At 46.3% G+C, this 12,328-nt stretch overlaps 5 protein-coding genes across 5 annotated transcripts; 4 read left to right on the plus strand and 1 right to left on the minus strand.

The window, feature by feature from the left end:
- Positions 1 to 1,154: 1,154 nt before the first annotated feature.
- On the plus strand, positions 1,155 to 1,625 carry C8R40DRAFT_1047618 (uncharacterized protein; the record flags this gene model as incomplete). Its single annotated transcript, XM_046224453.1, has 3 exons — positions 1,155 to 1,302; positions 1,351 to 1,461; positions 1,525 to 1,625. The coding sequence occupies 3 exons, from the start codon at positions 1,155 to 1,157 to the stop codon at positions 1,623 to 1,625; spliced, it is 360 nt and encodes a 119-aa protein (XP_046085439.1).
- Positions 1,626 to 2,288: 663 nt separating this feature from the next.
- C8R40DRAFT_1108316 (uncharacterized protein) lies at positions 2,289 to 3,576 on the plus strand. Its single transcript, XM_046228253.1, has 4 exons — positions 2,289 to 2,469; positions 2,529 to 2,600; positions 2,647 to 3,102; positions 3,159 to 3,576. The coding sequence occupies exons 1-4, from the start codon at positions 2,409 to 2,411 to the stop codon at positions 3,494 to 3,496; spliced, it is 927 nt and encodes a 308-aa protein (XP_046085440.1). The 5' UTR covers positions 2,289 to 2,408; the 3' UTR covers positions 3,497 to 3,576.
- A 2,158-nt stretch (positions 3,577 to 5,734) lies between these two features.
- Positions 5,735 to 6,583, minus strand: C8R40DRAFT_1070150 (uncharacterized protein; the record flags this gene model as incomplete). The annotated part of the gene is made up of 2 exons (XM_046226199.1): positions 5,735 to 6,359; positions 6,420 to 6,583. The coding sequence occupies 2 exons, from the start codon at positions 6,581 to 6,583 to the stop codon at positions 5,735 to 5,737; spliced, it is 789 nt and encodes a 262-aa protein (XP_046085441.1).
- An 834-nt stretch (positions 6,584 to 7,417) lies between these two features.
- Positions 7,418 to 9,740, plus strand: C8R40DRAFT_310360 (uncharacterized protein). The gene is made up of 6 exons (XM_046234666.1): positions 7,418 to 7,448; positions 7,501 to 7,854; positions 7,926 to 8,268; positions 8,326 to 8,340; positions 8,399 to 9,437; positions 9,495 to 9,740. The coding sequence occupies exons 2-6, from the start codon at positions 7,623 to 7,625 to the stop codon at positions 9,669 to 9,671; spliced, it is 1,806 nt and encodes a 601-aa protein (XP_046085442.1). The 5' UTR covers positions 7,418 to 7,448; positions 7,501 to 7,622; the 3' UTR covers positions 9,672 to 9,740.
- A 914-nt stretch (positions 9,741 to 10,654) lies between these two features.
- C8R40DRAFT_310516 (nuclease Le3) lies at positions 10,655 to 12,311 on the plus strand. The gene is made up of 11 exons (XM_046234668.1): positions 10,655 to 10,752; positions 10,819 to 10,902; positions 10,957 to 10,994; positions 11,055 to 11,086; positions 11,144 to 11,206; positions 11,261 to 11,344; positions 11,398 to 11,402; positions 11,461 to 11,562; positions 11,610 to 11,616; positions 11,682 to 11,983; positions 12,043 to 12,311. The coding sequence occupies exons 1-11, from the start codon at positions 10,747 to 10,749 to the stop codon at positions 12,202 to 12,204; spliced, it is 885 nt and encodes a 294-aa protein (XP_046085443.1). The 5' UTR covers positions 10,655 to 10,746; the 3' UTR covers positions 12,205 to 12,311.
- The last annotated feature ends 17 nt before the right edge of the window (positions 12,312 to 12,328 follow it).

Consider the following 12,328-nt stretch of genomic DNA (forward strand, 5'->3'; position numbering starts at 1 on the left):
GCAATGGAAATATACAGCACTCAGGCTCGTCTTACGGTTCCTTCGGTCAGTCGATGAACATACTCACCCAGTACTCCTACACCACCGATGCACCCGAAGGAACCGGGCGCCTTCAATCCCGAGCTGTTCAGGGTGCCCTCTTCGATGATACCAAAAGGCATACTTCACCTTTCCAATACGAATACAGTATGCAGTACAAGCAAACAGCAGTTAGTCGTGTTGTATCTTTGGAAGAGCAGGAACAAGCGTGTGATCCGCGATTTGTGAGTGGCCATGAGGTTGGCGGGATGGAGGTTCAAGATGCAGACGTGAAGCCTTCGCAGGAGGAGGAGGCAGACGCCGATTCCGACATGAGCGGAAGAGATTTTACTGAAATGAAGAGGCACTCGCATCACGAAAGGTCATTGGCCGGCCGTTCGTCTCTCGGATTGACGTACCCTTCATCCTTCCCAAACACCGACTCTCACATTAGTTCCCAACACGACCGCCATTTAGACTCCTACCATAGGGGCAGCCAAGGTGGCCAAGACCTGTATTCCGAGGAAGAAGAGGACGGGGAAGTTGAGAGCGATGAATACGATTACGACGATCCAAGTGATGGCGAATATGTTTTCCGAGACCGGTCTCGCGCAGCTCAACCGATTCCTCCTCGCCAACTTGGGCATACAGCATCTTTCAGTACTGCGAGCGACAAAATGGGACTTGATAACATGCAAGGTGGAGCTACTGGAGATACAACAGCATCAGGGCGTAGGAGAGCTGCTACTGAGTCTGCTGGAAGTTCTGGTGCGAATTCTTACAGCTCGTTCTCGTCTAGTAATCATGCATCTGGGTCTTCTGCGTACGATTGGAATAATCATCCCAACCCGCCTTATGGCGTGAACCCTAACGCTACATCGTCGGTTGGTATGCGTACTCGTGCAGGTACGACGGTTGGTTATTCCACACTGGCCAATCGTTATTCACCTTACCCTCATGGCTCTAATTATGACGAATATCCTATGCACCATGGATCTTCTAGGTCCCGCAGGACTTCTTACTCTTCTGAGGCGTCTTCAGCGGGTCCTTTGCTTAGTGCAAACTCTCCTCCCACTTCTGGTATTCCTTTGTCACCCAGCATTTCGTCGAGTTCATCTATGTCAGCCGATACTGCGATGGGGACACCTCATGTGGGGTCGCCAAACTATAGCGGACCGGGAGGACGCAGGAAATCCAATTCACTTCCTGTGCCTATACCAATCCCGAACCTGACGAAGAAGTCTCGCGGGCGGAGAGTCCCAACCGCTTCAACTCTCGATAACAGTACACGTAAGAGCGTCGATTTGGATTACTCGTCCTCGGGTGGTCGAGGCGGGAAGGGTGTCCGAGTTCATACGTGCAAGGTCCCAGGGTGTGGAAAGTGTTTTGCTCGAGGCGAGCATTTGAAGAGACACGTCCGTAGCATACACACGTATGACAAACGTGAGTTGCTTATTGAAGCGCGTCAGATCTCAACCCACTGATTGACATCTTCGTTTTTCTTAGCACACAAATGTCCTTACCCTGGGTGTGGCAAAGATTTCAGTCGACATGATAACCTGGGTCAACACATGCGAGTTCACAAAGATTACCGCTCACCACGGTAAAGCGCCAAAAACGCCGCAGGACACTTGTCATCATATTATACGTAGTTCAGCCCAGTTTCAGCCTATTTCGCTTACCCGTAAAGCGGGAATCTCGTTCGGATGGATGCTGGATGGATGTCTCTAACTCTGCCTCTCTATTTTTCACATTTAACCCTCCTTCCCCGTTCGCTTTACCGCATTATTCTATATTGTTATGATGTCTCGGGAATTTCTTTAGTTATTGCTCCTCTCACTTCTGTTAAACCATCCACGTACGGACTCGATTCCATCCTGGTAGATATTGATTCTCCCACTATCTCTCTCTGCTTCCTTAAGCACACCTCCCACTACTCTTGCGCTCTATGATCAATTCCCACCGACGATTTTCCATTTCCGCCGGCTATTGCATCCTTACGAGGCTACGTCTCATTTCGCACCACTATATGCTTCTATACGTTCTTTCATTCAGAGTCAGCCATGCCCTTGGGACTTCAATTCCAGACGTGGAAGAGCTGGTCACAGATGCCAGGTATATCGGCATTATACTACCACACCCACACACCGTCCACACAGCTTTCAAATCGTATCATACACTTATTACCGCACACTACATAGTTCTACAATTACAAGATGTATATATATACCAATATCGTACATACAGACCTGCATATTGCCTGCATAGCACCAAAGCTTTTTTATCGGGAATCTGCATTTCGGCTCAACGGCTCAACGGCCCGTAACATTCGGTATAATATTTACACGCGTCCATTCGACGCTCTTTTTTTTTCACCTTACGACGTTCGAATGAGTGTTTCAGCTCAGAGCTTAGAAGATGCTGCTAACATAGCCACCGAATTCATTTACAGTCGGTCATCAATCAACGTCAACACCGACCTTTCACAATTTCTCATATTTTGATCTCAGGTCTTGACAATATACCTAATGAAATTAAGCATATTTTGGAAGAGATAACGCACAAAGATTCTCGGACCCAAGGTTAGGTTCTGGAACTCATAAGAATTACACTCAACGTTCTCTATAGAATTGCAACATCAAATAGACTCAGACAGTGCTCGATGGATTCGTTACTCGCTTCGCGGAGCCAGTGCCGGTGCAGGTTCCTCCCCTTCTTCGTTACTTTCTCCTTCGAAACCTATAGGACATCTTCCTGCAAAAATCAAGCAAGCTTACGCTGAAATTGAACAGCTCTCTACTGAAAAACTTGCTCTTGCAGAGCGCGTTGTCGATCTTATAACCCGGACTTATACGCGCCTGGGCGTAGATCTCAATCGTTCCCGTGTTCTTCAAGGGGAACTTCCGACAGATACTACTCGAAGCAGGAGCGTGTCTGCTGCTCCGTCACTGATCGGAAATGTACCAGCTGCTTATCATGCAACTGTCATTACTGACGGCCTGAAGCAGGCTCTGAATTCAAGTTGGGCGGCGGAAAATCGCCCAGCTGTAGTAAATACGCCTGCGTCCGCTCCACTTCCGAAAAGTATGTGATTCTACCTCTCTTTCCCCAGATCCTATCAATATTTGTACTATCAATAGAGCGTAAGGTTACTTCTTCTCCTTCGATTAAACTGCCCCCTAGTCGTTCGATATCGCCTGCGACTCCTGCGACAAAATCAGCATCTCACACGCGCTCACGTCTTTCAAGACAAACGTATCCCCCACCGCGCCACAACAAAATTGAGGAACCTGAGGAAGATGAAGATGATGAACCTGAGGCTGAGGGAGATGACGAAGATGACGACCACAAATTATATTGCTTCTGCCAAAAACCTAGCGCTGGAGATGTATGTATTTTCTATTGGTCAATTCTTCGTAAAATGTTCATAATTATTGCAGATGATTGCATGCGACAACAACTCCGGATGTCCTTATGAATGGGTATATTTCTTGCTCTCACTGAATGCATCTGCAAAGATCAATCAATTGTTACAGTTCCATCTTGAATGTGTTGGTATAACAGAACCTCCTCCGGACACAGCGAAGTGGTATTGTCCACACTGCATTGACAAAGTGACGGCTAGGAAGGGGAGGAAGAAAAGTGCAAGTTGATGATGTCACACAGATCATGACCGTCCTTCAATGCAACCTTGGATATTTTTTTCTTGTTATCTTGCCACCAGTAACTTAATAGAGCCAACTGCACCAAATCGGAACGAGAGGTCTGATGATATAATTTCGATGGTGGAACGTACGCTCGAGCCAGGTATCTGGCTGGCCTCTCATCACTTATGTAGTTGTTTGAGTTTGGAAGATAAGGTTTCCGATAAGTCATACGGACGAGGCACAGATGCTTGTAATTATGAAGCTACAAGTAAAGACAAGTACCAGTATAGTACCTCATAGTACATGACTTGCTGGAAATTTGGAAACGTGATAGAAAAGCACAGAAACTTATTAATTCATGGTCTATGAACAATGATGATAAATTTCCGGCCCCGGCGAACTAGTGCCATTGTAGACGCCACAAGCAGTGAGAAAGAGAGAGCCTGTATTGATTTGACCGCCGCAGGCCACCAATTCGGAGCCAAGAGCAGGGAAAACTATGTACCAAGTACACACAAGTGAAGCAGACTGCTAGCTAGAGTCCACAGATGTATAATTATGCTAAAATATCCCTTAAATACTTAACAACAATAATAATGCCAGCTTGCGCTACATAGTGACTAGCGCTACGAAATCCAGGCATTTGGAAAGTCCCTTAACGCGTCAGAGTCTAGAGAGCACGATTGTGTTTTTTAATCCGAGGATGCATGTGCATGATCATCCACATCCCGTGGACTTAACGTTGATGAAGACGGCAGAACCTGGATCTAAGGGAAAATTACTTGTTTCGTCACAGAGAAACTTCAGGAATTAGGATTGACCTACTAAGCAGGTCGTTTATGCCAAAAAGCCGAGGAAGTCGCAAGGAAGTCGTCAAAGCCTAAGGAACAAATGACGGACAGCTTTTTGACGGCTTGCCACTTGGTTTTTTAGATAAAAATATGTTGTACTGTATTTGAAGAGAATCTAGGTATGGGAATCGAGAGAGAAAGTTGGACTTCAATAATCAATACAATCATTCGACCATGGACCACATAGAGCATGGGTCCATGGTTTTTTCTAGTGACCGTGCTTGGCCCCGCTCCCTCCCACCCTTATTATGAAAACCAGTAATTAGACGACTAGGAAATGGATGGTCTTCATTCGATGTCAGATCAGCACCAGGGTTATCTGTTTGTTGGCACCATGTAGATTCCATGGTAAGCCACTCAGACTTACCTGGGATGGTTACGTTGAATGCCGCACGCTACTGCCAGTGCACGCCGGTGCAAATGAAACCTGACCTGCATGATTCGTGTCTACACTGCCGGCTTCGGATCTAGAAACAGAGTCACCTCACATTCTGCAAAGAAAAAACGCTCAGATCAAAGAAGAAAGGGATTAGATCGCGACGGAAGATCCTGCCTATATCGGAAATTTCATCATGCAGAGTACTGTGAGGTACTGACGCGTAGTGAATGTCTGATAGTCAAAGCCTGCCTAGATATTCAAGATTATCTTTGACTTATACAGGCCTTACTTTGGGTGCGGTAAAAGGAATAATCAATAATTATAACATTTGGTTTGACCGAGGTGCATGGATTCAACGTTATAGCTGACGGTTGTCCCTGCGCGGCGGGTAGTGGAATTTTGGTGACACGCAGAATGGTTGAAGATTACTGGCTCACTCTGGTTCGTCCGACTCGAAGTCCGTCTGTGGAGTAGGGCCTCATGTACATTGTATGTAGCCTGTGAAAACTTGAGGCGACAGCGAACAGTTGCGCTTCTCCACATGATGGCACGACAATGAAAATGATGATCTGCAGATGTTGACGCCATCTAGTGATGAAAGATTTAGTATTCAAGGCGCACCCTGCCTGCCCTGCGCAATGTTGGAGAGAAAGGAAACTGGATGGGACCAACTGGGACCCATCGCCCCGCAGCATGTATCTATATTCAGCAGGAGAGCCACAAGAACATGATACGTATATTCAAAATGTACATAGCTTGACTCCGAAATACTACCTAGAGTACATATGTAGTTAATTCCTACTGAGATTGTACAAATAACTGTCTTACGTACAATAAAATTAACCCCTCCCAAGACCGCACAAAGCCAATGCAGCTTTGAGCATATCCTCCTCAATGCCCGGGTAAACATTTTTCGCAGGGTCTACGTCATGGGCAACTTCCTGTTTTCTTCTTTCTCTGTTTTCCTCCCGGGTGTCTGATACGGCAGACAGTGTGCTCACATTGGAGTCTGATCTCGAAAGAACAGGCTTCTGAAAAGCGATCGTGATATCTTCTTCGTCATCCTCTGCAAGGCTATCACCTGATTTTGCTGCCAACCGCCTTCTGGCACATGCCCATTCCAAAGTTCGCGTCTGTGTAAGTTTTCCAAATTCGACGTAATCCTTCCCAGATGGACTTGTCATTGGGAACGGTGGTGAGGAAGGCATAGCTTCCCAAATGGGTCGCGCGGGGTCACGTTGACGAGTAGGAGTACGCGGGGTAGATTGTGGGAGCTCGGAGCGGGAAGCAATCCGGTCGAGAGACGGACGTGCAGTCAACGTTTGCCCCGTCGTCAGCACAAAGCTATACGGTGCTGACGACGGCGAGGAGTGACGAGGACACCGGACGGAGGAGTTCGGAGTGGAGCCTTTGCGTTCCATCTGCCGTTTGTTTTGGAACCAGACGGTCACTGATTTTATTTCCCTGCAAGAAACACGCGTAAATCGTTCCGTGCAGCTCACAGAACGTGACAAGAGCACGTACATGCTACCAGCTCTTGCTACAGTCTCACGCTCCTGCCTGGATGGATGGGAATTATGGTGAAAAAGATTCTCGAGCATCATGAGCTGAACGTTGCTAAAACGTTTTCTAGTACGTCGAGTACCAGTCACGCTCTCAGCATCGTGAGATGACTCAATACTAGTCATGGAAGAAGATCGGGAGAAAGAGTTAGAAGGCACATTTCGCATAATCGCAAAAGATAGAAAACAGGAAATGAGGAAGTAAAGTGTAAATTAGAAAACCTTGCGTTTTGATTCCGTTGAAACCAATAGGGTTAGGGGTTACGCGGTCGCGCTTATCACGTGCGTGGTGTTTCTTACGTTGCTTGCTTACTGCCATTAGTAATAGTTGTACGAGAGACTCCTTACGAGATGGCATTAAAAAAGCTAATAACTCAATCTCAGTCTATCGCTGTGTGTCCTGCCTTACCACTGCAAGCACAAATATGCTCTGACCGTTGGATCTGTCCCATGAGAGTACTTCCAGAATCCCAGCATACAACCGTAACCGTAATGTTCGGTAGATATTTCTTTTAACTCACTCACGCATGATAATAATCAGCAGGTTTACCTTCTAGGTCTCATTAGGTCTCATTGCTACGTTAGCCATATCTTCGACCGGAGCTCCCTTTCACTTCCGACCTTGTGCAACAGCCTGGATGTTCACCGGACGTTCATAATTTCCTGGGCAGGGGACAGTTATTCAAATAATGAAAAGAACACACGAAGCTTCTCCAGTTACTCCAAATGATTGCATTACTCGTAATGAATATCCTTTCGCACGTAGTGCTATCTGACTTTGTGGGTAGTCCTCATTCCTTGTGTTGAACCTAGCATGATTGAATTGTTTAGCTTCTGTGCTGGTATCACGCGGACAGAATCAGTGCCACTTTACCCCTTCCTTGACTATAAACGCCCCGTGAATAAGCCGACATTTCTTTTAAATCTGGACTCCTCGTTCCTAGGTGTATTCACTGTCGTCCGTGAAACAACTTGGGGCCAGAACTTGACCGTACGTGCGCAATACATGTATCCAAGTTTTGTGCCTTGACCTAAACTTCTAGATATGTTTTATCGATGTCAATTTCAGTCGTGTCTGCACATTTAAATCTGCCCTGCTCAGGAAGCATTGCTTTCTCTAGCCGTCTCTTTTTCCACTGGTTTGATCTTGTCTCTTACAAGATCCATGACTCCTCTACAATCAATTGGGCTTTTTCTGGTGGGCTGTGTCGCTGCTTGGGCCACTTTGTTCAAGCTTCCGGGAAGTTCTGCTCCTTTGGAGAATGCGGTAGTTTTAGGTACCGGAGAGCAGCAGTGGGACATCAACGTCCCACCATCCGAAAACATTACCGGGCATCTCATATTTCAAAGTGTGAGCTCACTACTACAGCATTGGCCTAATACGCGCTATCGAAATGGTCTGTCCATGACCCGTCCTTCAAACTTTGAGTTTATTTTATGTGTTTTTAAGACGCTCTTTTAATTGCAGGTCACACAATCGTACCAGGATGGGTACCCATAGGGACCATCCTCTACCACGGGCGGTCAGATCCGAACTATCCTAAAGGAGCAGAGTGGACTGCGACCGACCCAGAGCACTCGTTCCAGTTCTGCAAGCGCCCGTGCTGGCATCTGACCGTCGTCACCACTCGGCCATTGAAAGTCTTGTATTTCGACGGAAGTAGTGCGGTAAAGATGCATGGAGGGTCAATGGATAGTCAAGATATATTGCTTTGGGGAGGGAGGAAAGCGGAGATGGTGTTCAGTGAGGAGGAGCGGTTAAACCAACTCTGTAAGTGGGGAAGGGAGTTCGAAATGGATGGCTTCGTGAGGTACGGTGTTTATCCCAATTTCAAGAAAGGGTTCGTTCTTAAGCGATTACAACATAGGATGGAAATGAACTTGTATGTTTGTCCCGGAGCTTTTCTTGGTCTACTGTAACCGGTTCTCTCCTTATCTCAGTGAAGTGATGCTCTGCGATTTTGAATCTGGCGTCGAAACAGTTTCCTTTATCCATCTCGCAAATAGCTCTCCTTCGGATCCCAAACCTCCGTCGACAAACAACGAAGCGCTGTCAGACGGAGTGGAAATTGAGACTGACTCCGAAATGGACGTGTGGAGTGGTGGCGGTCTCAACCCTGCGGTTACCATTAGGAATTTTGAGCTCATGCATTCGAGCTCCCAGTATAACCAATATCCGGGAGACACCCGCATTAAACTTGACCTCACTCGACTGGTCAGTTTCTATGATCCGGAACTAGCGCCGTCGTTGATACGAATGCGGAATAGTTACAATGACAGCAGATGGTTGTACGATTTAGCCACAATCGCACCAGCGGACGTCTCCACCCTCCATCAGAAACTCCGTGCGGCATTAGAAGTCCAAGATAATTTGACGAGGGTCACCAGCGGCGTGGATTGGCAAACATTATTTCGGGTCGTTATCAACCGCTTCGGGTCGCGCTTACAGAATTTGCGTTACGTTGTTATAGGCTCTGCTCGTCACTCGGGGTCAACGATCTTGGACGATGAGGATCGGGTCCTGAAAGCCTTTGCACAGATCAATGTCATGCTCACTCCGTACGTCCATTACGACCTTAAACCGAATGTAGCTGCAGATCTCCGAGTCGCGGAACGTGTGGATCATATAACCTTAGCTTGGGCTTCACCCGCATATGAACTGTGCAGTACCATTCATACATCGTACATTGCAAAGAGTCTTTCAGGAAGAATGACACATTCGGAGAGGCTACTGTTGGGCGCAGTGCAAGATACAACCAAGGAGATTTGTAGAGTTTTAGTGAAGATGTGGGCTACCGGAGTAGAGGCTGGTTTGGATGCAAAGTATTGGGTGCGTCGACCAGGGCGGCAGGAAAAACGGGATCACCATGATGACAGGTTCAGTGCCCTGGCGAGACAGTGGTCCGTAGAGATAGAGCATTTGATGGACTGGCTCGACTGGCATGCGTGGGTGAGCTGTAGTCCAGCTTGTAGTGATGAGGTAAGTTGTGGTCCACATTAAATCAGTCCAATGGATGCTAAATCGTGGCTCGGGTAGGAAATGTGTTACATGCCGACTTGGCCTTTTTTCGGTGGTCCACCTCCCGGTCCTGCTATGAGTCCAGAATCAGGCACTTCTTTTGAGACGAATCCAGAAAGTAGCTCGGACAAGAGCAATGAGTGGGCAAGACCTATGCCAAAGTGTATTAGGAAAATAGCACCTTATTCATTCTAATATCTCGCGTTGAACGTGTGCCTCTCGCAGGTTCGCAATGCAACTAACGGGGCCTGGACATGACGCGGACGTCGGGCTTCTAAATGTTCAGAGAGGCTACTATTCTTCTGTTCGCTTGCTTTTTGCTGATTCCAGCGTTAACGCTGCTCATCGTCACACGTATGAGCTGCCAATGTCACTGAGCATAATAAATTCGTCCTTTTCTTGATTCTATCACCACCATTCGTGTTTTCTCCATCCGTTTGACATTCACCATGAAGTTTTCCCTCAGTTTTATTCTTTTGCTTTCGGCTGTAAAGACCTATGGATGGGGTATGAAAGGACATGAGGCAGTAGGGTATGCGGCTTCCGATGTACTACGCTATTCCTGAAAAGTCTATTGTTAATTCTTCTTACAGATTCATTAGGGTAGCGCTAAATTGGTTTGGAGGTGTTAATAACATGTTATTAACATTGGGCCCTCCAAACTGCAATTTAACATGAGTTAATAACATGATTTTAACATTCACACGAGTTTGTTATTAACAAGTTAAAACCCTCAATATTAACATGTTATCAACATATGTGAATGTTAAACTACCTTTTGCAATTCAAATAGCCTCCCAGTTGATATTTTCAGTCCCTAGCACACTCAAAACAGCAGCTTGTGCTGCTGGCTGTACCTCTGGCTCAAGAGAGGAGAAGCGGATCACCTCAGTGTGGCAGAAGGATAGATTGGCCTCATTTTTGACAAGCACTATCCCTTCCAGCTTGAATGAATTTGAGAAGAATTTTGGACTGCCTTTGTTAAATGACATTGTCATCCTCTGAGTCTGAATCAATGGCATTGCACAGGTCCACAAATTCATCACTGGACTTCAAAGAGGTCAAGGCAAGATGGGACATGTCACGGAAGCCAACTAAATTGTTTGGCCCACTGGTACATTACTGACTAGGTGCTAATATAATTCTAACATGGTCTAACATGGTATTTTTGGGATGATGTTAATAACCTGTTATTAACCTGTTATTAACCATGTTAATTAACATATGTTAGGAACTTTTGAAGTTTAGCGCTACCCTAAGATTCATCGCCATGAAGGTATGACCTCGCGTTTTTCATGAATCTTATCCCAGTGCCTTATCCGGGCCTTATCTCATGGTATAGTTTCTCGCACCTGAAGCATCTTCATTCGTCGAAACCTCTCTAAGTGGTCCCCAATATCATTCTTCTCTTGGACTTGCCGCTCCCGTTAGTCGTGTCCTGTTGCAATTTACCCGTTTTCTCAGTATACTTCGTGTATAGTGGGCTGACGAAGTCAGAAGGCAGAAAGGATACGCGTGGTATATGTCGCGTCATTACGGTTTCAGCTCAGAACTTTTGCTCAACTTTTACTCCCTCAGGTCTGCTCCGCTTCATTTCGTAGACGCCGAAGGTATGTGACGGCACCTTCCCCCTGCCGCGACTTCTTGGGTAAACATATGATGTTCAGACCAGCCGCCTACCGAGTGTTCTGTCAATCAGAAGCGCGATTGTGCCGGCAATGGATGGATTCGTGAGTCCTAGGATGCTGTATTGTTGTTCCTGTCTGCTCATTGTGGCGTTGTAGTGACTGCGATTGCCAACTACACTTCCCGTGTGGTTGACACCAGCTTGTCTGATTCTGACCGGCAGGAGGCTCTGAAATTTATTGGTGTGACCCTCCATCATTGTTGTGATTTCATACTGACTGATAGTCCTTCCTAGACCACGTAGGATCTTCATAAGTTACTCTTCATGTCAGCAAAACTCATGTGAAAACCTCCCTAGTTCATAGGCGATATCGGACAACCTCTTCACGTAGAAGGAATCGAGCGGGGCGGAAACGGTATTCATGTGCAATGCGCAGGGAAAAATAATAATTTACATTCTGTTCGTCTTTCTCATTATCTTATATCTGAGGCTTACCTGACACGTAGGTGTGGGGTCAGTTAATATTTCCAGCTCTGAGATCAAAAATGCCCACGTGCTTGAATCTGTTTTCTTTGCAGACGATGGAATTATAAACAAGTTACTCGATGATAAATACGACGGCTCTGTGATTCAATGGGTCAATAGTTTGACTGAACGCATTCAGGTCCGTGAAATCCCTTCCACCTTGAGCACGGTCCCAAGAATAATCGATTTCTATACGGGTGAATATCAAACTTCTGCTAGCAACTGGATTGTCTGCGAGCCTGGATCAAACTTCCATTGGGAGTCCGTCGACGCGCAGACTGTCCTCGAGCCGTCTTTGGACGACACTCTGAACTGCCCCCTCGTTTGGGCAAAGGAGTCCAATGCTTATGACTGTGTACGTCTCGATGCAAAACTTGTTCGTTCTCCTTTACTTATACTTATATATATATGCAGTCGTTTGTATGGACCTACGACTCCTATGAAGACCTCTGCTCTGATGACAACGATTATTACTCTGGTGCTGTTCCTATCATCGAATTGCAGATTGCCAAACAGGGTTATCCGTTGGCGGCTTGGTTGAACGTTCTTTTCGATGGAAAGACGAATTTGCCTTGATGTGCATCAAGGTGATATTTTCGTTGAAAATTTGCTCATGATCATGCTGTGTGTACAGTATAGCCTAACTAAGTTACCCAATCCCGTACCAGTTTTTCGTTTGCATTTTTTGTGAAACATTATG

This window comes from Lentinula edodes, assembly GCF_021015755.1.
Source record: "Lentinula edodes strain Le(Bin) 0899 ss11 chromosome Unknown C8R40scaffold_21, whole genome shotgun sequence".
NCBI classification, from domain to species: Eukaryota; Fungi; Basidiomycota; class Agaricomycetes; order Agaricales; family Omphalotaceae; genus Lentinula; species Lentinula edodes.

Excerpts from the sequence above, each read along its gene's own strand:
- C8R40DRAFT_1108316 (XM_046228253.1), top strand. The coding sequence starts at position 2,409 with ATGAGTGTTTCAGCTCAGAGCTTAGAAGATGCTGCTAACATAGCCACC. Across the intron at positions 2,470-2,528 it reads AGCCACCGAATTCATTTACA|GTCTTGACAATATACCTAAT; the intron begins GTCGGTCATCAA and ends TTTTGATCTCAG. Across the intron at positions 3,103-3,158 it reads GTCCGCTCCACTTCCGAAAA|AGCGTAAGGTTACTTCTTCT; the intron begins GTATGTGATTCT and ends TACTATCAATAG.
- C8R40DRAFT_310360 (XM_046234666.1), top strand. The coding sequence starts at position 7,623 with ATGACTCCTCTACAATCAATTGGGCTTTTTCTGGTGGGCTGTGTCGCT. Across the intron at positions 7,855-7,925 it reads TAATACGCGCTATCGAAATG|GTCACACAATCGTACCAGGA; the intron begins GTCTGTCCATGA and ends TTTTAATTGCAG. Across the intron at positions 9,438-9,494 it reads GTCCAGCTTGTAGTGATGAG|GAAATGTGTTACATGCCGAC; the intron begins GTAAGTTGTGGT and ends TGGCTCGGGTAG.
- C8R40DRAFT_310516 (XM_046234668.1), top strand. Across the intron at positions 10,903-10,956 it reads CTCTTGGACTTGCCGCTCCC|TGGGCTGACGAAGTCAGAAG; the intron begins GTTAGTCGTGTC and ends CTTCGTGTATAG. Across the intron at positions 11,087-11,143 it reads TCATTTCGTAGACGCCGAAG|ACCAGCCGCCTACCGAGTGT; the intron begins GTATGTGACGGC and ends TATGATGTTCAG.